The sequence below is a fragment of the Phasianus colchicus genome, chromosome 33 (assembly GCF_987193195.1).
Source record: "Phasianus colchicus chromosome 33, bPhaCol1.hap1.1, whole genome shotgun sequence".
NCBI classification, from domain to species: domain Eukaryota; kingdom Metazoa; phylum Chordata; class Aves; order Galliformes; family Phasianidae; genus Phasianus; species Phasianus colchicus.
Window position 1 is genome coordinate 3,065,280 of NC_143468.1, and position 25,848 is coordinate 3,091,127.

The window sequence follows — 25,848 nt, forward strand, 5'->3', positions numbered from 1 at the left end:
TTCACAGGGGGAGGCCCATACTGCGCCCACCCACGGACCCCCAGCAGCAGCGCGGCGCTGCAGACCCCCAGCCCACGTCAGCACTGGTGGCTGTGGCTGGCAGGATGCACACATGGGGCCTCAAAGCGCTGCGCTTGTGTGCACGGGAACCCCGTGGGGACACAACGTTTGTGAGGCCACGTACGAACGCCGCGGCTGTGGGGACCCCGTGCGTGGGGCTGCGTGCGTGACAGCATGGCCGCGGGGAGGGCGTCCGTGGGACCGTTTGCCTGGGAGCACCGTGAGTAGCACTGAATCCACAGCACCGCGGCCCGATAACAACCCGGGCTCAGGGCTTGCTACCGCAGTCACGGCGGCTGCTCTCCCGTCGGTGTTACGGGGAAAGAAGGGGCGCGGGGAGGCGCTCACAGCACCCGCGACCGCTCCACGCGTGGGCCGAGCGGCGCCCGCCCCGCGCCTGTCGCTTTAAGAGATCTCCCGCGCCGCACCCCGCCTGGCCGCGGGCTCGGCCAATGGGAGGCCGCGGGGGGCGTGGCCAGCGGCCGGCGGGAAGCGGCGCGGGCGGGGCCCCGGGGTTGTGGCGCGCCGGGGAAAAGCGGCGGCCGCGATCGTTCCGTGCCCGGCCCGGGACCCCGGGACACCCCAACCCCGGGCCGCGCCCCCACCGCCCGGGGCCGCCCCCCCACCCAATGGAGAACTTCCAGAAGGTGGAGAAGATCGGGGAGGGCACGTACGGCGTCGTGTACAAGGCCCGGAACAAGGTCACGGGCGAGGTGGTGGCGCTGAAGAAGATCCGGCTGGACACGTGAGCGGGCGGGGGGCGGCGGGAGGGGCGGCGGGGGCACCGGGAAGGGCTCAACCCGTTCCTCCCCCAGGGAAACCGAGGGCGTCCCCAGCACGGCCATCCGAGAGATCTCGCTGCTGAAGGAGCTCAACCACCCCAACATCGTCAAGTGAGGGGGGGGCACCGCGGGGGGGCGTGGATGGGGGTATAGAGAATCTATGGGGACGCTCTGCTGGCAGCCTGCTGCGCGGGGAGGTTTGGCTGGGGGTTGTCCGGGGGCTGCGGGGGTGTTTGGGGGCTGCAGAAGGCCTGAGGGGCTGGGGGGGGGGATTGAGAGCTGCAGACGATCCGGGGGCTGCGGGGGTGTCTGGGGGCTGCGGAGGGGCTGGAGGCTGCGGGCGGCCCAGGGGATGTAGGAGGGTCTGGGGGCTGCAGGGGGGTCTGGATGCACTGAGGGGGGGTCATGCTAGCACCCAGCCACCCCTCTTCCAGACTGCTGGATGTGATCCACACGGAGAACAAGCTCTACCTGGTCTTTGAGTTCCTGCACCAGGACCTGAAGAAGTTCATGGATGCATCATCCCTGGGTGGCATCGCGCTGCCACTCATCAAGGTGGGTCGGGGCGGGGGTGGCGGGGGGGCATGGGGCAGTGCTGACCTCCCACCCCTCCTATCCCTGCAGAGCTACCTGTTCCAGCTGCTGCAAGGCCTGGCCTTCTGCCACGCGCACCGCGTGCTGCACCGAGACCTCAAGCCTCAGAACCTGCTCATCAACGCCGACGGTGCCATCAAGCTGGCTGACTTTGGGCTGGCACGCGCCTTTGGGGTGCCTGTGCGCACCTACACGCACGAGGTGGGTGTGGGGATGGGGGGCTGCGGGCAGTGGGGGTGGCTCAGTGCCCAAAGTCTGCCCCCCACCCCACAGGTGGTGACGTTGTGGTACCGTGCGCCTGAGATCCTGCTGGGCTGCAAGTACTATTCGACTGCCGTGGACATCTGGAGCCTGGGCTGCATTTTCGCCGAGATGGTGAGCAAGGAGAGGGGGGGGAAGGGGCTGCATCCCCCTGGGACAGCAGCTGCTACTCCAGGGGACACGTGGGGTCACTGAGGGGTGCCCTGGAGGCACTGTGGGGTTACCCTGAGGACACCAAGGGGACACTGTGGCCATACTCTGTGAGCTAAGGAGCTGCCCCACTGACACCTATGTGATACACTGGGGATATCCTGGGGATGCCACCAAGGACGTGCCCTGGGGACACTGAGGGGACACTGTGGTCACGTTCTGAGGTCACCAAGGACGTGGCCCGAGGGACACCAAGGGGCACTGTGATCACACGCTGGGGACACGCAGGATGTGCCCCAGTTTGCCTCCATTCCACTGTCTCAGCCCTGACATCACTGCACACGGGGCCGGCCGCAAGCACAGAAGCACAAAGGGGCTCTGTGGGTGCCGGAGGGGTGGGGGTGGGGGAGCATCATGTGAGCCCCCAGCCCAGACCCGGCATCACAAGGTGGTCACGCGGGGTGGGGGCTGTTTGATCCCGGTGCCACCACGTGCAGGTGACGCGGCGCGCGCTCTTCCCCGGGGATTCGGAGATCGATCAGCTCTTCCGTATCTTCCGCACGCTGGGGACACCGGATGAGGCCGCCTGGCCCGGCGTCACCGCCCTGCCCGACTACAAGCCCAGCTTCCCCAAGTGGGCCCGGCAGGATCTGGGCAAGGTGGTGCCGCCGCTGGATGAGGAGGGCCGCAAGCTGCTGGCGGTGAGCACGGGGCTGGGGGGGAACAGTGAGAGGAGACGCAATGGGGAGCTCCTCCCCCCCTCACCGTCCCCTCTTCTGCCTCTCTTCAGCAAATGCTGCACTACGATCCCAACAAACGCATCTCGGCCAAGGCAGCGCTGGGCCATCCCTTCTTCCGTGATGTCACCAGGGCTGTCCCCCACCTGCGCCTGTGAGCACTGGGCTGGGGGTGGGCACGTTGGCTGCGGACGGCACGAGCACAGAGTGGGGCACTGGGACCCCCCGGCCCCCAGGACTGCTCGGGGCGGGGACCCCCCCTTTGCCTGGGCTCTCGGGCACTTACAGCTGGGGGCGAGGTGGGGGGCAGGAGGGACAGAGCCTTCCCCCTCCCTTTGTCCCCCTTTCCTCCGTCCCCAGGGTGGCAGTGGGGGTCCACCTCTTCCCTTCCCCCCGCGGGCTTTTCCTCGCTGACTTTTGTAACTTTTTTGCCATTTTGTAGTTGACATTTAAAGCTCTTTGTGCAGCTCCTGCCCAGCAGTGCCTGTGGGATGTGGGGGTGGGGTGGGTGTCTGACCCCTATAAGCCCCCTCCACAGTGGGGTGGGAGCAGTCTGTCCTCTGTCACCTGCCTGCCGCTCTCACAGCATCATCCTGTGCATCTGTAGGGCCACTATGCCCATAGGGCTCCCCCATATCCACCCCCAGATCCCTATGGGGCCCCACACATGCCTTGAAATACCGATAGGGCCCGTATTACAGCACCCATACACGCCACATGGTCCCTGTAGGGCCATACGTGTCCCTGCGTCCCACTGGCCCCCATCCACTCCCCCACGGCCCATCCGTGCCCCATAGGGTCCGCACAAGGCCCCCCTCCCTGGAGGCCCCGCCCCCTGGCGCTATGAAGCGCTGCTATTGGCCAGGCCAGGCTTAGCCCCGCCCCCGCCGGCGGCCGCAGCATTAAAGTGAAGGAGAGCCACTGGGGGTCAGAGGTCGCGGCTCCCGGCGGCCCCCGCGCGATCGGCCCGACCCCGCAGCTCCACGGGCTGTCAATCATGGGCAACACGGCCCGTGAATGGCCGCGAGGCACCGCCCTGCGCTTCGTCATTCATCGCGCCGCCAGCCGCGGGTTGGCCGGGCTGGGCCTCTTCTGCTCCGCGATTGGTCACTGCTGCTGCAGGGGTCCGCCCCCTTCGGTCACCTTATTTGTTCCTGGTGACGCCCCCTAGGCGGTGACGCTTCCCACTGGTCGGACGCTCCGTCATTCACCTCTGGCCCCGCCTCCCCGCGGCATTCCTGCCGACCACTGGCTCACCGTTCCCTTACTCCCATTGGCGGCGCCTCGCTGCCCATCCGTCCAATCGCCGCCTTCCATAGGCCGTCTCGCGCGGGGCGGGGGCGGTGACGCACACTCCGCCACTCCCATTGGCTGCGCCGACAGGAAAAGGCGTGCCCGCCGCCCCGTCGCGCGTCGCCCATTGGCGGAGCCGCGCCTTAATCCCGCCCGCGAGAGGAGGGCTGGGCCGAGGCGCTGTTTGTGTGCTCGGGCCGCAGCGGGAGGCCGGGGCCGCAGGTACCGGGAGCGGGGCGGCTGCGGACGGGGCCGAGCGCCGGGCCGGGTCCCGGGCCGCCTCCTGCGCGTGCAGGCCTTGGAGCCGGGCCGGGCTCGCCCAGAAGGACCGGAACAACTGGGTCTGGCCTGGGCCTGGGATTGGGCCCGGCCTGGGGCGGGGACCGGGTCCGCTGTGCCGCGGTGCGCCGAGCGCCCGGGGAGAAACGTGGGCTGCCGGAGTCCCGCGGGCGGAGCTCGGGGCCGGGCGGGTACCGGGCCCGTTCTGTTCCTTCGGTCTCCTCAGGGGCTCTCGGTACTGAGCCGAATTCCTCCGGTTTTCCCCCAATTCGATCTCCCCGCGGCTCCGCCCGTTCCGAGGCGCCGGCGGGGAACCGGGCGCGGGGGGCTCAGGCCGCGGGGAGGGAGAGAGCGAACGCCCGGTGTTGGCCGCCCCCGGCCTCCCCCCACCCCTCCCCGGGGACACCGAGCAGGCGGCACCCGGCGGTCCGGTGAGGGCCGAGAGACGAGTGCGAGCGTCCCGCCGTGCCAGATGGAAACGGTGCTGCATCCGGCAGAGCTGCCGGGGTGAAGAATGCACCGGGACCGGGCGGCGTGGGCTCTGTTATAAAGGACCCCTCGTTGTCCCGCCGGAGGTCGCCGGTCCCGCAGCCGCCTCGGCGGTGGTGTGAGCGCGGTTGGGACATAGGAGAAGTCCGCCTGGTAACAGGAAAGCAGTTGGCCCTGGCGGCTGTTGCAATGCTGCGCTGTGCGGCTGCTGGCGGCGCTGCTCCCAGGGGCTCCGTGTCCTCGTAGGGTCGGGGTCGGGTCGGGTCCTGCGATGGGAGACGTTGCCTCCTGATTCACCCCCGTGTGACGTGGAGCTGTCGCTGCTGCAGCTGTTGCTCTGTGCTGGGGGAAGCTCGGCACAGCGCGGTGCCCCTCAGTCGGTGCCTGCTGGTGGTTTATGGGCCTGCGTGTGCTTACAGAGCTGGCTGCTTCACACCTTGAGTCACGCTTAGCGTGCTGCTGGCTGTGACATGAAGGTGTGGTGGGAGTAGCTGTGTGTATAGTTCAGCTTGGTTGCCTCTGCAGGTGAGGGGTTTGGTGTAACAGGAACAGCCGGTGGTCCTGGGGCTGGTGGCTGTAGGGTGTGCGTGCTGCAGCACTGCATCCAGCAAGTGAAAGTGCAAAGGTGGGTGGGCTCAAGGGGGCTGTGGGTTCTGGGGGCTGTGGGGCCTCTGGGTGGGCTCAAGGCATGGACTTAGCACTGTGTGGAGGTGCTTCGTTTGCAGCCGTGCATGGGGGCACAGGCACTGACAGCCTTCCCCTGTTGGCTGTGCTCCAGTAGCCATTTGTGTCCTACAGCCGCATGGGAGATGAGCCTTAAAAAAAATAAATAAAAGATTTCCTTGCTTTCCCTGCTGGCCCAGTGTGGGAGGTGAAGGACTCGGGCTGCACGGTGACCCAGCAGTGTGTGCTGTGGCTGAAGGAGCTCCTGATGCAGATGGGATGCGCTGTGATGTCTGCTCTGAGTGCGTGCCGAGGGAAAACAGAAAGCAGAAAAAAAACCTCGGGCTGAGGAACTTGGAGGCTGAGCTGTGGAGTTGGTTCCCAGCTTCTCCTCTGGGTGGGGAGAGGTGAAGCAGCTGAGGAATCTGTGCTGTGGCACAAACAGCAGCAGCCCAGGACACGAGGCTAAGCCTTGTCCTGGCAGGGGTGCAGCCTCCCCTGGGCATCACTCATGGGTCTGCTTTTCCCACCCAGCTCCTGGGAATCGCTCTGGAAGCAGAGCATTCAGGTCCTCGTTGTGCACCCAGGAGTGACTGTGCCCACCAGCCCTGTACTGAGTGGTGTGCATTTGGTTGTAGGGATTTTACTGGCTGCAGCACGCAGTGACCAACCGCTTTCCTCCCTTTCCAGGACTGCCTGGTGGAACCAAGGCCAGCGCTCCCAGCGTCGGTGCCTTCCAGGCTCTCAGCAGGGCAGGAGCCCAGCAGCAGCCCGGCCATGACCAGCAGAGGAGCCGCCAGGCCGAATGGGCAGTCCCAAGCCAGCAAAATCTGTCAGTTCAAGCTGGTGCTGCTGGGCGAATCAGCGGTGGGGAAATCCAGCCTGGTGCTGCGCTTCGTCAAGGGGCAGTTCCACGAGTACCAGGAGAGCACCATCGGGGGTGAGTCGGTGAGGGGCACTGCCTGCAGGGTGCAGCAGAGCCTGGGAGCAGCGCTCCTGCAGCTGCCACCTCCATTTTTGCCTCGCGCCAGCTTCCCTCTCCTGTAAATACGATCCCCGTGGGGCTGGGGTGGTCGTGGGCAGAAGTGCTTGGGGGCAGCAGTGTGATGCTCACATCTTCCTCCCTCCCACAGCGGCGTTCCTCACACAGTCTGTCTGCCTGGACGACACAACGGTGAAGTTTGAGATCTGGGACACGGCGGGCCAGGAGCGATACCACAGCCTGGCCCCCATGTACTACCGGGGGGCACAGGCTGCCATCGTGGTCTACGATATCACCAACCAGGTGAGGTTCTCAGTGCATGTTCACCCCATGGTCTGGAGGTCCCTGTGGGGTGCCCACCTCGTGGTAACCTCACATCTCCCCCTCTCTGCTCCTAGGAAACATTTGCACGGGCAAAAACATGGGTGAAAGAGCTGCAGAGGCAAGCCAGCCCCAGCATCGTCATTGCGCTCGCGGGCAACAAAGCCGACCTGGCCAGCAAACGTATGGTGGAGTACGAAGTAAGTGTCAGCACCGGTGCCCACCCTGCACCCCCCCCGTGGCTGCTGGACCCTCACCTGGGTGCTCTCTTCCAGGAGGCACAGGCTTACGCAGATGACAACAGCCTATTGTTCATGGAGACGTCGGCCAAGACAGCGATGAATGTGAACGACCTCTTCCTGGCCATCGGTGAGGCTGCAGGGTGGGGTGGGGGGTCCTGCAGGGTGGGGTGGGGTGGGCAGTTCCCTCAGATTTTGCCCTGCTGGGCTGTGCAATGCGGAGCCGATGCCTTTTGAGCGTGGTGTGGGGGCTCAGGGCAGCTCTTCGGCCTCCTTGGAGCAGCACTGGGAGAGGCAGTGTGCAGATCAGCCCATAACAGCCACGCTGATGCTTCTCCTCTCCCCCCTCCAGCCAAGAAGCTGCCAAAGAGCGAGCCCCAGAGCACGAGTGGTGCAGCAGGGAGGAGCAGAGGCGTGGACCTTCACGAGCAAACCCAGCAGAACAAGAGCCAGTGTTGTAGCAACTGAAGGGCAGCCTTCGGCAGCGGCCCGCGAGCGAGGAAGAGCTAAGATATAACCTCCACCCCCCGTCCACCACACCACACCTCACCTCCATAACGGCGCACCGAGAAACCCACCCGAACCAGAACCCTCCCGAGAGCTCTAACTGCACTTTTTAATGCTTCAAAACCACCACCAGACACCCGTGTCCACCATCCTGATGGCAATGGAACTACATCCGCCGGGGACTTAACTTCCAGAGAAAAAAAAAAAGAAAGAAAAAAAGAAAAAAACAAACCAACAAACTCTTCTTCACTTTGTATTATAGGTGCAAATAGCGACCTAACCGCAGCTCCTCCCTCCGCCTTTCTCCCTCTCCCACCTCCCTCTTTGCTCTGTGGGCTCAGCCCTGCTCACGTCTCCCCTCCTGGTGGCACGACGGCAGCGCATCCTCGGGTTGGCTTTGTGTGTGACCAACGAGAGGCACCGGAGACCTCTGGGAAAACGCGGGGTCTGAGATGGATTTGTTTTTGTCATTATTATTATTTTTTTCTCCTTTCTTTTTCTCTCTCTTTTTTTTTTTCCTCCCTTTTCTATGGCTGTCCGGGAGGGAAAAGCTGCAGTGTCCTTCACTCTCTTCCTTGGTGGCCTTTTTTTTTTTTTTTTTTTTTTCCTTTGCTGAAGGTTCAGAAGTGCCTGGGAATCTTTTGAGAGGGGAGGGGGGATGCAGAGCCAGCAGGACGACCCTAACAGCTGCCTCTGCCCCCCCAACCCCCCCGGGCAGAGCTGGGGAGGCAGCAGCGTCCTCCTGCTGATCCCAGGGCGTAGCAGAGCCCCGCTCCCACTTTGTCCCCATTCCTCCTCCTGCCTTTGGTTGGCACTCGACTTGGGCTTTTCCTTCAGGTCCTGTTTGCTCTGGAGGTTGGGAGCAGAGGAGGGAGGTGAAGGAGTTCGTTCCTTTCTCCTCTTCCCGGATGGAACTCGGATCCCTTGGGCTGCTGCCAGGCGCCGTGCCCTGCGCTGCAGCCCCGAGGCCGTTGCCCTCTCCCTGCACCCAGCAGCCTGGGCTCCCCTGGACCCCTTTTGCGTGGGTCGTCCCCCCTCTGCTGGGGGCGGGGGGGTCCCGCGTGCCGCCCCGCGGTGTGGGCTGAGCAGATCGGGGCTGTGAGGCAAACCCCGGCTCTGCTTCCCCCCCTTCACGGCCCCCCCGGGAGCGAGGGGGGACGCTGCAGCTTTCCCGACCCTCTTCGTTTTCCCTCTGTCTCCGCTGTTCGTTTTTTTTTTTTTTGTTCGGTTGTTTTATTTTTCCCTTTTTTTTTGTTGTTGCTTTGAGGAAGCTCCTCCATCGCATTTAAATAACGAATCATGGTAACAGAACTCAGCTGCTGATTTACCGATGTATTTAATGTAAGTAAAGGAAAAAAAAAAAAGGAAAAAAAAAAAAAAAAGAAAACGAACGGAGAAAAAAAAAAGAAAAAAAACCCTAAAATATGAAGGAGAAACAGCGCCGTGTGATGGGGGGGGGGGGAACACAAGGGGGGAGCGGCGGCTGGAGCCGTGCCCGTGTCCGGCTGCGCCCCGATAACGCTTATCGCTACGGCGGGCGGCGGCGCGCCGCGCCCGGGGTTCACGCGTGGGGAAACTCCGCCCGCGGCCCCTTTAACGCTCGCCCCCAACGCCGTGGGGGGGCAATGGAGGGGAGGGGGCGTGGCTCCACCCGTCCGTCCCCGCCCCTTCGCCCCTCCGTTAAAGCCTTCGGCCCCGCGCAGCGCCGCGGTTGCCACGCAGGTGCGCACCGGGGGGGGGGGGGAAAAATCCGCTACCGGTGGAGGGGGGGGGGGGTGTGGCGTCGTGGACCCCCCCGCCCCGCTCTGAGCGTTGCCTCCCGCAGGTCCCGCCGCGATGCTGCTGCTCCGCGTTGTCCCCCGGCGCAGGTAGGACCCCCTCCTCCCCCCCCCCAAACACGCTCAGAATTACCCCCGGGGCCCCCCGCCCCCCTCCGCCCCCGGGCGCCGCTCAGCGCCGCTCTTTCCGCAGAGTCCGCCTGCCCCCCCCGCCGCTCCCCCCGCACCGCGGCTCCTCCCGGACGGACGTCGTCCCCGGCGGTCCGGGCCCGGGGGGGGGCGGTGGGCGGGCGGTCCCGGTGCTGGCGGCGCTGCTCGGCCTCGGCGCGGCGCTGACCTACGGAGAACGGCGGCGGAGGGTGAGCGCGCACCGGGTGGGGAGTGGAAGGGGGGGCACCGGGGGGGAGGTGGGTCCGGGTTATCCCCGCTGACGGGGCCGAGTCCCCCCTCCTCCTTCTCCTCCTCCCCCCCCCCCCAGGCCGCTCACGCCGCCGCCGCCGCCCCGTCGTACCCCCGGTACACGCGGGAGGAGGTGGGGCGGCACCGGAGCCCCGAGGAGCGCGTCTGGGTGACCCACGGCACCGACGTGTTCGACGTCACCGACTTCGTGGAGCTGCACCCGGGGGGGCCCGACAAAATCATGCTGGCGGCCGGGGGGGCCCTGGAGCCCTTCTGGGCGCTGTATGCGGTGCACGGAGAACCGCACGTCCTGGAGCTGCTGCAGCAATACAAGGTGGGCGAGCTCAGCCCCGACGAGGCACCGCCGGCCCCCGACGCCCAGGACCCCTTCGCCGGCGACCCCCCCCGCCACCCCGGGCTGCGCGTCAACAGCCAGAAGCCGTTCAACGCGGAGCCGCCGGCCGAGCTGCTGGCCGAGCGCTTCCTGACGCCCAACGAGCTTTTCTTCACCCGCAACCACCTCCCGGTTCCGGCGGTGGAGCCGAGCTCCTACCGGCTGCGGGTGGACGGTCCCGGCGGCCGCACGCTGTCGCTGTCTCTGGACGAGCTGCGGAGCCGCTTCCCCAAACACGAAGTGACGGCGACCCTGCAGTGCGCCGGGAACCGCCGCGCCGAGATGAGCCGCGTGCGGCCCGTCAAAGGGCTGCCGTGGGACATCGGTGCCATCAGCACGGCGCGGTGGGGCGGAGCGAGGCTGCGGGACGTCCTGCTGCACGCCGGCTTCCCCGAGGAGCGCGAGGGCGAGTGGCACGTCTGCTTCGAAGGGTTGGATGCCGACCCCGGGGGGGCTCCGTACGGAGCGTCCATCCCTTACGGCCGTGCGCTCAGCCCCGCCGCGGACGTGCTGCTGGCTTACGAGATGAACGGCACCGAGCTGCCCCGCGACCACGGCTTCCCGCTCCGCGTGGTGGTGCCCGGCGTGGTGGGCGCACGCAGCGTCAAGTGGCTGCGACGCGTGGCCGTGAGCCCGGCCGAGAGCCCCAGCCACTGGCAGCAGAACGACTACAAGGGCTTCTCCCCCTGCGTGGATTGGGACACGGTGGATTACCGCACGGCGCCCGCCATCCAGGAGCTGCCGGTGCAGTCGGCCGTCACCCAGCCGCGGCCCGGAGCCGCGGTGCCGCCGGGGGAGCTGACGGTGAAGGGTTACGCGTGGAGCGGGGGGGGGCGAGAGGTGGTGCGCGTGGACGTCTCGCTGGACGGCGGGCGCACGTGGAACGTGGCGCGGCTGGCGGGAGAGAAGGCCGCACCGGGACGGGCGTGGGCGTGGGCGCTGTGGGAGCTGACGGTGCCGGTGGCGGCGGGGACGGAGCTGGAGATCGTCTGCAAAGCGGTGGACGGCAGCTACAACGTGCAGCCCGACAGCGTGGCGCCCATCTGGAACCTGCGGGGGGTGCTGAGCAACGCCTGGCATCGCGTCCGCGTCTCTGTGCAGGGCTGATGGCCGCGTGGCACCGTCGTCCCACGGCAGCGTCGCCCCCGCGGCTCCGTCACCCCGTGGAGGCGGCCGTGCCGCTGCTGGCACGAAGGTCGCCGCTTTACGGCCCCTGAAAGTGAAAAGTGTGAAAGCGGCTCCATAAAGATTGCGCAGCTTTTATGGACTCGGTGCTTCCTGGGGCAGCGCCGGGGCAGCCCAGACTGCGGTGGTGTCGGGGATCCCCGCTGCTCCGGGGCGGCCCTATGAGGCTCCCCGTGGGACCCCGCGACCCCACGGGGCCCCGCATCGCCCCCCGTGACCCCCAGTGACCCCGCGTCACCCTCCATCCCTACGGGACTCCCCGTGTCCCCGCGTGACCCCGTGACCCCGCGGGACCCTCAGCCTCTCCCTGAGCCCCTCGTTGTCCCCGGGGGCCCCCCCGCTCCCGTAGGCCCCCCCGCACCTCTCGGAGCCCCCCCCGTGACCCAATGGGACCCGCACGTCCCTCGGGCCCCTCGGCGTCCCCGTGTCCCCTCATCCCCCGGGGCCGTTTGTCCCTCCGTTACCCCCCACGCTCCCCCCACACCCCGCGGTTCCCCCCCCCCCCCCCGGTTTCCCCCCCCCCGTCTCAGCGCTTCTCTCGGCGCTCGCTCTCTCTCTCGGCGCTCCGCAGCCCGCACTGCCCTCGGGTCCCATCGATGCGTTCGGCGCTCCTCCCCCCTCCTCCGCCCCCCCGCGCCGCCCGCGGTGGCCGCGCGCCCCCCCCACTCCCCCCCCCCTCCCGCCGGCGTTGGGCGCGCGGCTGCGCGCGGGGCCCGGAAGTGGCTCGGGGCGGGCGGGGGGGGGGGGGCCGGGCCGGGCCCTCCTCAGGTGAAGCCGCCGCCGATGGAACCGGAGCCGCCGCCGGGCCGCTGAGCCCCCCCCGCCGCTCCCCGCGCCCGGGCCGGGCCGGGGGGGCCGCACCGCGCCGCGACGGTGAGACGCGCTGGGTTGGGTTGGGTTGGGTTGGGTTGGGGGGGGGAAAAGCGCTGCTCGGGGCTCGGCGTTGCGGGGCGACCCCCGGCGGACCCCCCCCCACCGCGACGCCTCCCGGGTCGGGCGGGTTCCGCCGGAATTACGGGGGGGGGGTTGGGGTCGGTAACGGGGGCGGCTCCCGGTGACAGCTCCGCGAACAATGGCAGCGGCGGTGACAGCGGAGCTCTGCCCGGGGGGGGCACGGGGGGCTCCGGGCTCGGGGCCGCCTCAGCACCGGGGGGGGCGGCGCTCCGTCTGCGGCTGTTACCCCCCCCAACCCCCCGGTCCGGGTCTCCCGGTGTTCCTCCGTCCCTACCGGTGGTTCCCCCCCCCCCCCGGTGCCCCCCAGCTTCATTTTCGCTCGTTGCCCCCCATCAGCTCCCCTCTCCTCCTGCTCTCAGCCAGCCGGGCTGCGTCTGTCTGCTGCTCTGCCCGCTGTGCTGCTGGCTGGGGGGGTCCTGGAAAGGGGGGGACACCCATGTGGGTGATGGGGTGGAAGCGCTTTGTGGGGTGGGATCGGGGGGTTTCTGTGCTCTGTGTGGCTGCGGAGCGTGGGGTCTGGGGGACGTTGGGGCTGCTGACATCCGTGCTGGGGGGGTGGGGGGGGGTTCAGCTGTAGCACGGAGCTCGCAGCCCCCAGGGGGTGGGGATGGGGGGCAGCGTTTCGCAGCAGCGCAGGACGGGATGCACCACGGAGGGACGCAAACCCCAAATCCTCGAGGACGCTTCCATCGGCGCTGTGGGACCGCAGCTGTCAGAAGTGCTGCTCTGCGTCTGCCCTCCACCCCCACGAGTGCATCATCTTCTGCCCCCCAGGAGCGCAGGCAGCCCCAGAAGGACCTCCCCCCGCCGACTGCAGGGCTTGTGGGGAAGCGCTGCCCTTCCGTCCCATACCTGTCAGCTTTGCTGTTGGTGGTGACGGCGCGGGTTTTGATGCTGCACAAAGAAGCCCCCAGGGACGGCCTTCACTGCTTCGAGCTCCAACTTCATCGCTGGACCTCAGGAGCGGCACTGCGGGTGAAGTTGTGCCAACGGATGTATCAGGATAAGGGGCTGCTCCTGTGTGTTGGGCCACGGCGTGGGGTCCTGAGCTGCTGCCCGCCACCCCTCCAGCTTTGGGTTCTCATCCCGTGGAGTTTTCCTCTCTCCATCCCGCGGAGCTCCGTCAGCCGCTCCGTTTCTGCAGCAGCGGCGCTTCGTCCGACGGAACGCATGGATCAAAATAGGGAACCGAGAGCTGTTTGGTGATGGATAAAACACAACGCAGTGCTTTGCTCCTGGCTGCGGGGCTGCCTGGCCCTGTGGGACCGTGGAGATGGACCTTGGTGCCGTTCCAACATCACAGCCCTTCTTTTTTATGGCTCCATGCGCTCCTATTCGTGGCAAAGGTGGAAAAAAAGCTCTCATGTTGGAAAACAGAGCGAATGGAAACAATGCTTTGGGAAGAGAAACTGCAGGGACTGCTGTGGTGCTTCGTACCGCCCTCACCCCGTGTGAAGGCAGTGGGTCTGTCCTGGGGGGGGCTGGGGGGGCTGCGAGCTGCAGGGGTGGCAGCATAGGGCTGGGATGGGGGGCACGCGCTGACCCTGCTGTCCTCAGGAGCCCCCGTGTGCTCAGCACAGAGGACATCTGGATGGCTCCGTGCTCAGCCCCGGGGTTTGGTTAAACTGGGCTGCTGGGGGGGGCTTTGTTTCCCTGAGTGCAGCCCCTGGGGGGGGCAGCCCTTCTTTCAGTGCTGAGTGCTGCTCCAGTTTCAGCGCAGCGTCGCCGAGGTCTCCGCGTGGTGGCACGAAGCACTGCGTGCGTGGAGGGGGCTCACAGAGGGCTGCAAATTGGGGGAGGGGGTCTCGGCCCCATTGCCCGCAGCTCAGAGGAGCTCAGGGCTGCGTGCCCACCGCTGCCAGGCTGGGCTGTGCTCCAGAGAGAGGACTTTCCCTGCACAGCTGGTACTCGGGCGATTTCTGAGTGTGTGTGTAGCACAGCAAAGCCATGGGAGTGGGCCAATAAGAGCCACCTCATATACAGTGTGTTTGTTACCCCAGCTGGGTGGGTTTCCCTCTCATTTTGGCACGGTGTCTGCAGACCGTTGGGCACAGTGCTGCGTTGCCATTCGGTCCCATTGCCCCAAACCCAGCTCTTCCCATCAGCAGAATGACACCAGATGTCCCTGCTCCATGCTTCCAGTGCTCGGTGTCCGGCTGTCCCTGGGATGGGTGATGGCTCTCTGCCCCCCCAGGGCCGGGTTTGTGTTCCTCTGGGGCTGATGGTGATGTGGGGCTGCGCTGTGGGAGCTCACAGAGCTCTGCCCCAGACGTGTTTTATTTGGGGGGGGTTGGGGAGGTGGCTGAGCAGCTCCTGCAGGCAAACTCTGACTCTGCTCTGCTCTCTCTTTCAGCAACGCACCTTAAGGATGGATATAGAAGACTGTAATGGACGATCCTACATATCTGGTACGTCCCATCTCCGTTGCCACCTGCTGTTGTGGGTTGCTGGCATTGTAAGGTGCTCACCAAACTTCAGCATCCAGCTGTGTTCATTAAGGAGCTGGGGAGCATTAACGCTGCAGGCGTGACAAACAGCTAATTAATGAGCTGTGCTGAGCCAAGCCCTGGAAGTTTGGGCTGAAGTTTGAGCGCTCGGGGCTGTTGGAGGGGTGGAAGGGTCAGAACGCAGCCCAGGGCTGCAGTGCTGTGGGGGGGGTCACTGCCTCAGGGTGCTGTGCTGACCCTGCACAGCGCTGCCGGCTGCGGGCTTTGGGTGCATGGAGCTGAGCTACCCTGAAGTTGGGCTGCTGCTCTGCTCCGCTTCTCCTTCAGCCTGGAGCCTGGCTGGAGGAAAAGGCCATTGGGGCACAGCTGTGTCCCTCCCAGGGCAGCAGGGATGGGGAAGCTGCCAGGCTGAGCCCACCCAGCAGCAGTGCTGGCACTGCCTGCAGCCAGGAGCTCCCAGGGGAACCACGCCGTCTGCCAGCACTGTGGGCACCTCCATTTGTTTTTAGAGCAAAGGAAATGTGACCCAGTATTTCCTGCAGCATGACGAGCTGTCGGTGAGGGACACGATGGGGAGGCTGGGGGGCACGGCGCGGCGGGTCCTGTCTGTCCCAGGGGGGGCTGAGCACAGAGCTGCCGTGCTTCCCATCCCAAAGCACTTCGCCCTCCCCACTGCGGTCTGGGGGCTGTGGGCAGGGCTCTGCTGTGTGGTGCTGCCAGGTCCCACCTGTGGGAATGGACACGGGGCTGCTGCTGGGGGGCAGATACCTGCTGGGGGTCGCTGCTGTGTGCCCCACGCGGCACTGCTGCACAAAGGGGTCTGCAGGGCTCGCTGGCAGCTTCAGGGCTCACTCACATCCCTCTTCCCTTTCTGTGTTCCTAAAGGCAGCGGGGATTCCTCTCTGGAGAAGGAGTTCAGCTCGGCCATCGTGGGAGCTGCGGTGAGCACACCCAACAGCCAGCACTCCTCCCCGAGCCGCTCCCTCAGTGGTGAGTACAGCCCCACGCTGCCCCCCAGCCCCTCCAGGTCTTTGTGGAACCACTTTTCAGGTGACACGAGAGCCTCAGGCAGCACCCGTTCCATTGGGTGTCCTACTGCTGCCATCCCAGCTGGGCGCAGCGTGGGCTGAGCTCTGTGGGGCTTACAGTGGCTGAGCACCGCTCGGGGCAGCAGGTGGGTGTCAGTGCTGTGGTTGTGCTCTATCAGATGGGCTCCACTGAGGGATGTGGAGCAGCACAGCTGCAGTGTTCCCTCTCTCCCTGATGGAGCACGGAGTTGTGCTTCACTTCTCCATAGCAGAGGAACTCCCCCGTGATTGACCCGCATGGAGCGATGGGGGCACCTCTGCTTCAGTCCTTTCAAAGCAGCCCTTTCTGAGCCGGGGTGAAGAAGTTGAAATGAATTTCATTTTCAGAAGGGGTAATGTCATGAGTTACCTCCATTTTGGGGGGATTTTTTTAGCTATTTGTTATCTATTTGCCCTCTAAAAACGCTGAGAAGCTCTGTGAAGAAATGAAGCCTTAAGTGGAGAGCGGTTCTGTTGGAAGCAAAAGGAGCTGAGCACGTGGACCAGCTGAAAGGGCAGCAAGGAGCCCTTCCCCGTGAGCAGCGGGACGCCGGTGATGGCATTGCTCTGATCCGACTTGACTTCACAGCTGGTTCATCCAGCAAGCATCGTGCCCCAGAGGAGCAAGAATATTATATAACCTGTTCTGCCGGAGGAGACGGCTCTCTCAGCGCGGCCGGACTCTGTGTTGGTTCTGAAAGGAGAATTACAGAACAATAGTTGGCCTTCCTCCTGCGCCCAGGAAAAAAAACAAGTCCTCAGGGGAACTATGGGGGGGGGGGGCGGAGGAAGGAAGAAAATCAAAGTGCAGCGAACGTCAGTGCATCCAGGCAGCTCCTGCCATCAAGACTGGAGTGTTTTGCTTTGTGTCTGTGCTCCCGTGGGGTCCCCCAGGTGCTCCCAGTGGCACTGGGCAGCGTGGAAGGAAGGTTCTGATCTGCCAGGAGTGCTGTGGCTGCTGAGCCCCCCCCCGGGCTGCAGCCTGCGGTGCCTTTGGCCAATGGCTCAGCAGATGGCCTGAAAGTGCCTGTGGTTGCCAGAGCTGGGCTGGATGTGTAGCTGCTGAGAGCCTCTCTGGGAAGGCAGCATTGTCTGCGGGACAGGAGGGGAAGTGAGGCAGTGAGAGCTGGGATTCCTGGGCTCCTCACTCAGCTTTGTGCCTGGACCCACAGCTGAGAGCCCTCTGCCCGCCACAAAGACCCAAACGAGCCCTGGGGAGCACATCAGCATCGGGTCTGGAAGCTTCTGGGATTCCTGCAGGGCTGTGATCCCATGCCTGCCTCCACCAGGGAGCTTGGATGCTGGAATCATCCCTGCCAGCAGCAAGAATGTGTATATAAAGTTCAGCCCCAGCAGCTCCCTGAAGGGCTTGGAAAGATCCTCCTGCTTTAAGCAGAAGAAATCAGAGTCTGATATTTCAGGAGATCCTGTAAATGTTTTCTCTGAGGCTGTGGGCTCTGTGTGCTGCCATATGGGTGACCCGGGCGAGGTTTCAGAGCAGCACAGGGCAGCAGAGCAGGTATTCCTGCTGTCCTTGGCACATCCCGAGGGATTCCCTCCCATTCTGCTCAGTGGGAGGATGCTTCCCAGCACAGTCAGCTGAGGACTTGCTCTGCATGGCACTGCTCTGCTTCCAGAAAGGGTCTGGAGGTGCGGCTGAGCGAAGGAGCAGCTCTGTGGAGGTAGAGGAGGGAAGGAGGAAGGCTCCTCTCCCCATCTGTGCCAGTGCAGCCCTCGCTGTCCCATTGCCATCCTCTGGAGCCCGTCTGATTTGTGGCATTCCACAGCTCACTGGAGCAGCCAGGAATGTAGGTCGCTGCCAGCGCAGCCGCCCCGCTCCTGGTGCTGCAGGAGGAAGGAGAGGTGGGGAGGGGGGGGTCTGTGGCAGTGTGGCCCCCAGCTCCATGTCCTCCGGCTCCGGTCTGCAGTGCCTGTAGGTCTGCAGGGCTCTCCTGGGCTGCCCTTTGCCTCTCACAGAGTGGGCAGCGCCCTGGGGGGGTCTCCAGCATGTGGGACCTTTCACCAGCAGCCACGGGGGTTGCTGTGTTGTCACCCAGGCTCTCGTGGCTCTGTGCCACTGCAGTGTTTGCTCCCTGCGCTGCTGTCCCGCTCAGGTTCTCTGTTCCCTGTTCCCATAGTTGGATCCCAGGTTTTCCAGCAAGGATGAGTGCAGCAGAGTGCTTTTCTGCTGCAGGCTGGGGTTTGCTGACCGAGGGACTCACACTGGGCACTCTGTGTGCCAGAACATGTGGAGCCTTTACTGATTCATGGTCAAAATTTGGTGTTTTCTGCTCTTCCCAAGTGCTTTAAGTGGCTTTTCTTTCTCCCTCCACCTTTGGATGCGGGGGGTGAAATGTTTTTTACTCACAGTCGGTCACCAGAGCACCAAAGCAATGGTCTGTGGGACATGCAGACGGGATCCAGCGCCGGGTGTCTGTTCCAATGTACCCAGCAGCACGTTGTCACAATCAAAGCAAAGGGCACGTCAGTGCTGCTCCTTTAGGAGCAAACCCTGCCTGAGCCGTGTCCTCTCTGCCCTCCTGCAGCCAGCTCCATCAAGGTGGAGATGTACAGCGATGAGGAAGGCAGCCGGCTGCTGGCACAGGAGGACCGCATGCTGGAGAAGGACGACAGCGTCATCGTGGAGGATTCCCTCTCAGAGCCACTGGGTTACTGCGATGGGCCAGGCCAGGAGCCACATTCCCCCGGTGGCATCCGGTTGCCTAATGGCAAACTGAAGTGTGATGTGTGTGGCATGGTGTGCATCGGCCCCAACGTGCTGATGGTGCACAAGCGCAGCCACACGGGTGAGTGGGGCCGGGGGGGAGGGATGGAGCCGAGCTCTGTTTTCCTCTGGGTGTTTCATGCTCTGCTCTGCTTCACAGGAGAAAGGCCGTTCCACTGCAACCAGTGTGGGGCTTCCTTCACCCAGAAGGGAAACCTCCTTCGTCACATCAAGCTGCACTCTGGAGAGAAACCCTTCAAGTGTCCCTTCTGCAATTACGCCTGCCGTAGGAGGGATGCCCTCACTGGACACCTGAGGACGCACTCTGGTGGGTGCCTGGCCAGGGTGGGGGGCAGGGAGGTGGGGAGGGATGAACTGAGAGGTGCACGGGTGGGAGCTGAGCCCGGCACACCCAGCAGCTTGGGTTCCTTGCTGGTCAGTCTGAGGTTTCCTATGGCACAGCACCAACGTTGGATGGGCGCTGGGGGGGTCGTTGTGTCCTGGATGTGAAGCTGGGGGTGTTGGAGGCAGTGTACCCCCAGGTTCTGGGCTCGCTGCATCTCTTTCTCGTAAACATAAATGTTTAATGGGTTTTATTGAGTCGAGATAGGTCCCACCCTTGGGTGTGCCTTGCCCCAGTGGAAACACCGAGCACGGTGGGGGGGGGGGGTTTGCTTTGTTCTGACTGCTGTCCTTGCTGAATGTGACATCTGAGAGGTGGTTTTGCCTCTGGTTCTGTTGTGTCTCAGCTGGTGGGGCTGTGGGTAACCCTGCCTGGCAGTGCCGCTGGGGCACTTTGGGTTCAGGTGCCCAGAAGAGCCCGATCCCCCTGGGGAGGAGGTGAGCTTAATGGCCTCTGACAGTTATGGGAAGAACAGGCAAAGAAATCCGTACCCTGGAATCTTTCCTTATCTCTGAGGATAAAAAAAAAAAGCCAGAAGTCGGTGGCTGGAGGCAGAATCCCTCCTGACATTGACTGTGGAGGGCAAAGAGCACACGTGAGCTCCTGCTGTGCTCGGGTGTGGAGAGCAGCACTGTCCCCATCCTGCTGGAGGGCTGGGATCCCCTTCCCTGGGGTCAGATCCCCTTTCCTGGGTCAGAACCCCAATTCCCGATGTCAGAACCCCCCATCCCTGGGATCAGAACCCAACTGGGAGCCGTGCCAGCCTCCCCCCGCCGCTGGCAGATGAAGGTGTCTGTGAGCCCTCGCCAAGAGACGCAGAAGTGGGACACGTCCTCACAGCATATCAAACAGCAATCAGTCTGTATGGGAGCTAATTACCGAGAAAACCTTCGTTTAATGTGGATTTCACAGGCGAGAGCCGGGCGCTCTCCCTGCCCGGCGGACGGCAGCAGTGCAGTTCTCCCCTCCCACCCCCTAACAAAGCCATTTGGATCTCACACCATCCCACGAGGGGAAGCAGCAGCTTTCATCTCAGAAGACGTGCTGTCCAAAAAGAAGAGGCGTTCAGATCCAGATCAAACGCACTGCGTGGCACTGGGAGAGATCAGAGGCTGTGCCCCCCTGGGGTGGCTGTGCTGAGCACTGGGGACCCCTCTGCCTCGCAGACCCGAGGCTGGAGGAGACTTTGGGGTGGGCTTTGTGTGCCCTATGGGTGCTGTGTGGTGCGTGTCTGCACCTCAGGGTCCTGAGGAGACCCCACTGCTGGGGAGGGGACATTCAGGATGTTTTGTTCAGGAGTGAGAACACAGAGCCGTGTAGGGAACTGAGAGCTGAGGAAGGGATGCAGGTCGATGAGATGCGATGGAATTTGCAGTTGAGGCTCTACATGGAGGAACCAATCCTGGTGTGCCTTTCTGTGTTGGTGTCCATGGCCTGGTGGCAGCCCCTCCTCACCCCCTCCCCCCAACTTTGGACTGTGACAAACCCTCCTGTGGGTGAGGAGTGAGAGGGATTCGCTCAGCATTGGCTTCTGCTGTCTGAGCCTGAGCTCCCACAGGGAAACACGCAGTGGCTCTTCTGCTGCCCTCTGGCTGGGAGCAGCGGGGAGGCAGCTTTGTGCCCGCTGCCTTGGCCATGGTGATGGGGATCCGGGCGCTGTGGGGTGGGGATCTGAGGGCTGTGGGTCCCAGCGCTGTGAAGCATCACCTTGAGCACACAGCAGCTGCTCAGCACTGACCCAGCTGCCTGTATGGAGGTGCCAGAGCAGAGCCAGCCTGGAGCTCAGTGTCAGTGGCTCGGCGGCCACCTGCGTGTCCTCACGATCTGATTTTCATCTGTGTATTTTGCAGTCTCTTCTCCCACCGTTGGCAAACCCTACAAGTGCAACTACTGCGGCCGCAGCTACAAGCAGCAGAGCACGCTGGAGGAGCACAAGGAGCGCTGCCACAGCTACCTGCAGAGTCTGAACACTGAGCCGCAGGCGCTGGCCGGCCAGCAAGGTGGGTGCTGGGGGTGTGCTGGGGGGGGGGACAGCAGGGCTGGGCTGCTGGGGGTCCCAGCCGGAGCCCTGCTGCTGCCCGTGCCCAGTGGCCGTGGGGTAGAAGGCGCTACCAAGGCTGGCACGGCGCGTGCTGCCTCACCACGTCCCTCCCGCTGCTCCGTGCCACCCTCTGTCTGAGTGGTTCCACTGCCCTGCCAGGTGATGAGATGAGGGACCTGGAGATCGTGCCGGACTCCCTGCTGCACCCCTCCGCCGACCGGCCGACGTTCATCGACCGCCTGGCCAACAGCCTCACCAAGAGGAAGCGCTCCACACCTCAGAAATTCGTGGGTAAGGGGCTGCTCCCTCCCCAACCTGGGCAGATGGGAGAGGGGTTGGGGGGGCTGAGGCACTGATGGCTCACGCTCTGCAGTTGGGTGCTGTGGGTGCTCACGTTGTACCTTCCACCCTGCTGGATGGGAAGGGATGGGATGAGACAGGATGGAATGGGGTGGAGTGAGATGGGATAGGGTGGGGTGGGATGAGATGAGATGAGATGGGATAGGATATGGGATGAGACAGGATGGGGTGGGATGAGATGGAATGGAATGGGATGGGACAGCAGTGGGGCTGTGTGTGGGGTGGGGTGAGGTGGGATGGAAGAGCAGCAGGGCTGTGTGTGGGGTGGGATGGGATGGGACAGCAGTGGGGCTGTGTGTGGGGTGGGGTGAGGTGGGGTGGAATGGAAGAGCAGCAGGGCTGTGTGTGGAGTGGGATGGGATGGGACAGCAGTGGGGCTGTGTGTGGGACGGGACGGGATGGGATGGGGGTCCCAGTGCCCTTGTGCCCGCTCTGACACCATCTTATCTCCTGCCCACAGGCGAGAAGCAGATGCGGTTCGCGCTCTCCGACCTCCCCTTCGAGGTGAACGCCGGCTTCGAGAAGGACGTGGAGATGGTGTCGGCCCACCACCCCCTGGACCCCTCCTACGGCAGCTCCCTGGCGCTGATGGGGGGCGAACACCTTCGCCCGCTCCGCCTGCCCCCCACAAACTGCATCTCGGAGGTGACCCCCGTCATCAGCTCCGTCTACACCCAACTGCAGCCTCTGCCGGGCCGCCTGGAGCTGCCGGGGGGCCGCGACGCCGCCGAGGGCCACGAGGACACGGCGGACGGGGCGCAGGCGCTGTACCGCGGGCGGGAGGCGGGCGCGTCGCCCACCAACGGCTGCCACGACTCCACGGACACGGAGAGCATCCACGAGGAGCGGACGGCTCAGCCTCCGCCGGGAAACGGCCCCGGCAGCCGCCAGAGCCCGGCGTACGCCAAAGAGGACCCGAAGGCGGCGGAGGGAGCGGCGCGTTCCACGGCGAGCGGCGGGCGGGATGCGCTGCGCGTGGTGACCGAGGACGGGGAGCCGGTGCGAGCCTTCCGCTGCGAGCACTGCCGCATCCTCTTCCTGGACCACGTCATGTTCACCATCCACATGGGCTGCCACGGCTTCAGAGACCCTTTCGAGTGCAACATCTGCGGCCATCACAGCCAGGACCGGTACGAGTTCTCCTCGCACATCGTGCGGGGTGAGCATAAGGTCGGCTGAGCCCCAACTCCCCTTCTCCCCCCCCCCGTTACCCCCCACTTCTCACCCCCCCCCCACGCCTTCAGACCCCCACAGAAACTCTTCTTCGGTCGTTTGGTTATTATTATTATTTTTTTTTGTTGTTGTTCTTTTTTGTTGTTGTTGTTGTTCCTTTTTTAACTCCTTTGCACTGAACTTTGGCTACAAAAAGATATTTAAAAAATCAATAATGGAAAAAAAAAAAAAAAAAGATATCCCCCATCCCCCCCCCCCTCCCCTCCCCTCCCCTTAACACCCACTCACCCCATGGAGGGGAGCTCTTAACAATTTGCCTTTTTATAAATGGAGTTATTTAAATATTAACGGACTTCTTTTGTGCTCCCCCCTCCCCTCCCCCCTTTTTCTCACTCCGTTATTTATTGAGCTTTTTAGTTTCTCTTTTTATAACTCTTTCTCCCCCCTCCTCCCTCCCCCCCCCCCAAAGTCTCACGTGAATTTCTGAGACGTTCCCTTCCGGGGGGGGGGGAATCCCCCTAACCCTCACATTAGGTGCTATAACCCCAGGGGGGGCTCTCAGCTCTCTGCGCCCCCCCAGTCCAGCCCCATCGAGGGGGCTGGCACAGCTCTGAGCAGCGGAGGGGCCGTGGGACGAAGGCTCTGTGCTCCCTCAGCCCCGCACTGGGAGGGCTTTGAGGGCGATAACCAAAAATGGGGGTATGAAGGGGGGGTCCCCCCTGGCGCCCCCCCTCCCCCTCACCGTGTGTACTCTCAGCGGGGGCTGCTCTCTCTCCCTGAGGGTGAAACCAAAGGCTGATTCTTTTCTATGGGATAACACAACCACCTCACACGCCGGCAGCGCTCCGCTCCGGGTTTCATTTGATTTTGGGTTCCTATTTTCCTCCTTTCACGCGGCAGCCGCTGGCTCTGAGGCCGGAGCTCACGAGGGGGGGGGGTGGGGGGGGGATATGGGGGGCACTGGGGTTGGGGGGGGGGGCTCTGAGCCCCACCCCACCCACCCCCCCCCCCTTCACCCACCCAGAGGAGCTCAGGGCTGCGCTGTCGCTTTGCTTTACAGCAGACGTAGGGATTTTGTACCCCCAGGTCGCTTTCCCCTGTACATATCTATATTTTTTAATCAGATGTATGAAGAACAACGACGATGTGCAATACCCCCCCCTCCCCCCGGCCGCCCCCTCCTCTCCTTAACGCGTTTCATTTGTAGCGTCCATGGGTTCGCTGTCCCCTCTCCCCCCCCACCCCCCCACTTCTCCCCCCCCCCCGTGCGGTCGGAGCCGCTCCGCAGCTTTTGTATCTGTACCATAGTGTAAGTACCTTTGTGGATGAGATCTACTGTAAGTTTTGTACTGTACGGCTGAGGTCTGTTACAAATAAACCGCATAATTTAACGCCGCGTCGCTGGGGGGGGGGGCGGGGGGCGTTGGGACACCGCAGGGTTGGGGGGGGGAAACGTTCGGGGGGGGCGTAGGGCGCCTCTTTTGGGGGGCTGCAGGTTATATTTTGGGTGCTCTTTTATTTGGGGGGGAGCTCAGGACCCTTCGGGGTGCAAGATATAAATGGGGACGCAGGACGCTCCAGAGGGGGCTGAGGATACTTTTTTTTGCGGGGGGGAAGCCACGTGACCCGGGATCCCCGTGCCCCAGGACCCCCGCGCAGCTTTCCGAGCCGCGCGTTACCGCCAGGACTACATTTCCCAGCGACCCCCGCGGCGCGCACGCACCACGTGACGCACGCCACGCATACGGCGTACGCAGTCGATTCACCATCACGCGCACTGCGCGGATCCCTCCGCCGCGCGCGGGAAAAGTAGTCCCGATCCCGTCTCCCCCAACCCTCGCGGCCGCGGCCCCGGCCCCACCCCCGCACCCCGTCACCCCACAACCGGAGCCGCTCTGCGGGCCCGGAGCGGCGCTGCGGGGCGCCGCGTGAGGCGCAGGGGACACTTCCGGGCGGCGCAGAAGGCACTTCCGGGCGGAGCGCTGCTATATAAAGGCGGCGGCGCGTGGCCGGGCCCTCTTCCGCCGCCCCCGGGAGCGCGATGGTGAGCGGCGGCGGCGGCGGATCGGGCCGGAGGGGGGGCAGAGGGCGGCCTGAGGGGCGGGGGGACGCGCGGAGGCCTCGTGGGGTGCGGGGGGACCGCGGTGGTTGTATGGAGGTGGGGTGGGCTGTGGGGGGGGGTCCTTAGGGAGGGGCTTTGTGGGGCTGTGGGGAAATGAGGGGGAAATGGGGGGGGGGCTGGGGGTCGTTGTGGGATGGTGGAGTGGAGGGGGGAGATGAGGGATTGCTGGGGGGCCGGGCGTGGAGGTCTGTGGGGGGTTATGGGAAGTTCTGGGGGGGTCCTTACGGGGTTGGGGTCTGTGGGGGGGGGGTGCTGAGGGTATTTAGGGGGGGAAGCGAGGGATCCTTGTAGGGCGGTGGGAGGTTGAGGGGGGGCTGAGGAGTGAGGGGCCCACGGGAGTCTCTGTGGGGGATGTGGGGAGGTTTAGGCTGTGTGGGGAGGTAACACTGTGCCTGGGGGGGCTGCCAGGAGGAGCTGGGGGGGCTCATGGCACTTCTGGGCTTTGCTCCCCCCCCTCCTCAATCCCACCTCAGACGAAGAAGAGGAGGAACAACGGCCGTGCCAAGAAGGGCCGCGGCCACGTCCAGCCCATCCGCTGCACCAACTGCGCCCGCTGCGTCCCCAAGGACAAAGCCATCAAGAAATTCGTCATCAGGAACATCGTGGAGGCTGCAGCCGTCAGGGACATCTCGGAGGCCAGCGTCTTCGACTGTAAGGGCTGCGGGGTGGGCGCTGGGGGGGCTCTGGGCTGCAGTTTCCCACTCCCCCCTCCCCATAACAGGTCTATGCCTTGAGTGAGTGGGGGCTGCACTGACAACTGCGTGGTGCTGCATTCCCACTGGGGAGCGGTGGTTAATGGGGCATTGCAGCCCCGTGAGTGCCCCCGTCATCCCCGTATGGGGGATGCTGTCCTCCCCATAGGGTGGGGGCTCACCCCTCTTTGCCCCCCCCCCTTTTTTTTGCAGCCTATGTCCTGCCCAAGCTGTACGTCAAGCTGCACTACTGCGTCAGCTGTGCCATCCACAGTAAGGTGGTGAGGAACCGCTCACGGGAGGCCCGCAAGGACCGGACCCCCCCGCCTCGCTTCAGGCCAGCGGTGCGTTTTGGGGTGGGGGGGATCACCGGGAGGGTTGGGATCTGTTTTCCTCTCCCCCGTGCATCTCACTGACCTTCTGCTTTTGTGTTGCAGGGCGCAGCCCCACGGCCTCCCCCCAAGCCCATGTAAGAAGAAGATATCTGGAAATGTCCCTGGGCTGAAAATGTCCCTGAGTTCAGTCTGAATAAAGGACTTGAGACCAAACCTGGCTCTGTGCCTATGTGTTTTATGAGGGGGGGTGGGGGGGGTTGCTTTGGACTCTGTGTGGGTGTTTGTGGGGTTCCCTGGGCTGTTCTGGGGGGGTTTCCACCGCCTCATGGAGGGGAGCAGTGCCCTTTTCCCCCCTCTGCAGAGATGATTGGGGGGGGGTGCTGTACCCCACCAGGGTGCCCCTGTGGGATCCTGTC

General features: G+C 64.3%; 5 protein-coding genes across 9 annotated transcripts; all 5 read left to right on the forward strand.

Moving 5' to 3' along the window:
• Positions 1-558: 558 nt before the first annotated feature.
• CDK2 (cyclin dependent kinase 2) lies at positions 559-3,077 on the forward strand. Its single transcript, XM_031609334.2, has 7 exons — positions 559-805; positions 876-953; positions 1,277-1,397; positions 1,467-1,637; positions 1,710-1,811; positions 2,345-2,548; positions 2,638-3,077. The coding sequence occupies exons 1-7, from the start codon at positions 690-692 to the stop codon at positions 2,740-2,742; spliced, it is 897 nt and encodes a 298-aa protein (XP_031465194.1). The 5' UTR covers positions 559-689; the 3' UTR covers positions 2,743-3,077.
• An 871-nt stretch (positions 3,078-3,948) lies between these two features.
• On the forward strand, positions 3,949-7,850 carry RAB5B (RAB5B, member RAS oncogene family). 2 transcript variants are annotated; one of them, XM_031609346.2, is made up of 6 exons: positions 3,949-4,099; positions 5,999-6,248; positions 6,442-6,593; positions 6,689-6,811; positions 6,887-6,980; positions 7,203-7,850. In XM_031609346.2, the coding sequence occupies exons 2-6, from the start codon at positions 6,086-6,088 to the stop codon at positions 7,316-7,318; spliced, it is 648 nt and encodes a 215-aa protein (XP_031465206.1). In that variant the 5' UTR covers positions 3,949-4,099; positions 5,999-6,085; the 3' UTR covers positions 7,319-7,850. The 2 variants fall into 2 exon arrangements, with proteins under 2 accessions (XP_031465206.1, XP_031465207.1); XM_031609347.2 differs by lacking the exon at positions 3,949-4,099 and adding an exon at positions 4,623-5,270.
• Positions 7,851-7,945: 95 nt separating this feature from the next.
• SUOX (sulfite oxidase) lies at positions 7,946-11,189 on the forward strand. 2 transcript variants are annotated; one of them, XM_090128322.1, is made up of 4 exons: positions 7,946-8,698; positions 9,183-9,225; positions 9,329-9,494; positions 9,614-11,189. In XM_090128322.1, exons 2-4 carry the CDS (start codon positions 9,194-9,196, stop codon positions 11,033-11,035), a joined length of 1,620 nt encoding a protein of 539 aa, XP_089984448.1. In that variant the 5' UTR covers positions 7,946-8,698; positions 9,183-9,193; the 3' UTR covers positions 11,036-11,189. The 2 variants fall into 2 exon arrangements, with proteins under 2 accessions (XP_089984448.1, XP_089984447.1); XM_090128321.1 differs by lacking the exon at positions 7,946-8,698 and adding an exon at positions 8,767-9,079.
• A 667-nt stretch (positions 11,190-11,856) lies between these two features.
• IKZF4 (IKAROS family zinc finger 4) lies at positions 11,857-23,213 on the forward strand. Of its 3 annotated transcripts, none has more exons than XM_031609342.2 (8): positions 11,857-11,986; positions 14,421-14,475; positions 15,400-15,504; positions 18,128-18,388; positions 18,467-18,634; positions 20,560-20,709; positions 20,910-21,041; positions 21,571-23,213. In XM_031609342.2, the coding sequence occupies exons 2-8, from the start codon at positions 14,436-14,438 to the stop codon at positions 22,287-22,289; spliced, it is 1,575 nt and encodes a 524-aa protein (XP_031465202.1). In that variant the 5' UTR covers positions 11,857-11,986; positions 14,421-14,435; the 3' UTR covers positions 22,290-23,213. The 3 variants fall into 3 exon arrangements, with proteins under 3 accessions (XP_031465202.1, XP_031465203.1, XP_031465201.1); XM_031609343.2 differs by lacking the exon at positions 11,857-11,986 and adding an exon at positions 12,037-13,531; XM_031609341.2 differs by lacking the exon at positions 11,857-11,986 and having other exon boundaries at positions 12,037-14,475.
• Positions 23,214-24,173: 960 nt separating this feature from the next.
• On the forward strand, positions 24,174-25,645 carry RPS26 (ribosomal protein S26). The gene is made up of 4 exons (XM_031609340.2): positions 24,174-24,327; positions 24,879-25,056; positions 25,311-25,441; positions 25,535-25,645. The coding sequence occupies exons 1-4, from the start codon at positions 24,325-24,327 to the stop codon at positions 25,568-25,570; spliced, it is 348 nt and encodes a 115-aa protein (XP_031465200.1). The 5' UTR covers positions 24,174-24,324; the 3' UTR covers positions 25,571-25,645.
• Positions 25,646-25,848: the final 203 nt, after the last annotated feature.